Source organism: Cariama cristata, unplaced genomic scaffold, assembly GCF_000690535.1.
Source record: "Cariama cristata isolate BGI_N322 unplaced genomic scaffold, ASM69053v1 scaffold23647, whole genome shotgun sequence".
In the NCBI taxonomy this organism is placed as follows: Eukaryota; Metazoa; Chordata; class Aves; order Cariamiformes; family Cariamidae; genus Cariama; species Cariama cristata.
In genome coordinates, this window is record NW_009626375.1 from 288 (window position 1) to 943 (window position 656).

The window sequence follows — 656 nt, forward strand, 5'->3', positions numbered from 1 at the left end:
TGGATGAAATTCATGGGAATCCCGTCGTGGCCGACGATGCAAGCGAAAGTGTCGCCTCGTTGCCAATCGGAAACCGGCACGTTTAATTTGCTATAAACCGTGAAGGTGCCACCGTTTTCTTGAGGCCCAAAATTGGTGAAGCTACCGGGAGCTACTGGTTGGTTCTGGTGTGTCCACGTCACCAAAATGTCCCGAGGGCGGAACCCCGATGCCAAACAGGTCAAAGTGGCCGTTTCTTCCCGCGCCAATTCTTCCGGCGGCGGTGGGAAGACGAAGATGGAAGGCGGCTCCGGGGAAACGGCTGCGAGGGGAGGGAGGGGGGGGAGGAGGAGGTCAAGAGGGAGGTGGGAGGGGCTCAAGATCACCCAATGGGCTCCTTTCTAGCACGCGGTTGGCCCTCTCCCAGTAGGTTAGACCCTTCCAGTAGGTTAGACCCTTCCAGTAGGCTGGTTTCTTCCTGGAGAATGGCCCAGCTAGACCTCTCCCAGTAAGTCAGACCTCTCCCACTAAGCTAGACCTCTCCCAGTAGGCTAGACCTCTCCAGGTAAGCTAGACCCTTCCAGTAGACTGATTTCTTCCTCTAGGCTAGCCCAGTTAGACCTTTCCCAGTAAGTTAGACCTCTCCCAGTAGGCTAGGACCTTCCAGTAAGCTAGAC

The 656-nt window shown here is 56.1% G+C and overlaps 1 gene segment (V, D, J or C); it reads right to left on the reverse strand.

The window, feature by feature from the left end:
- Positions 1-7: 7 nt before the first annotated feature.
- Positions 8-656, reverse strand: part of LOC104164634 — a gene marked incomplete at its 3' end in the record, with an annotated part of 1,587 nt that continues 938 nt past the window's right edge. Inside the window, 1 exon segment of the C gene segment in view lies at positions 8-301. Within this exon segment, the coding sequence occupies positions 8-301 (294 nt within the window).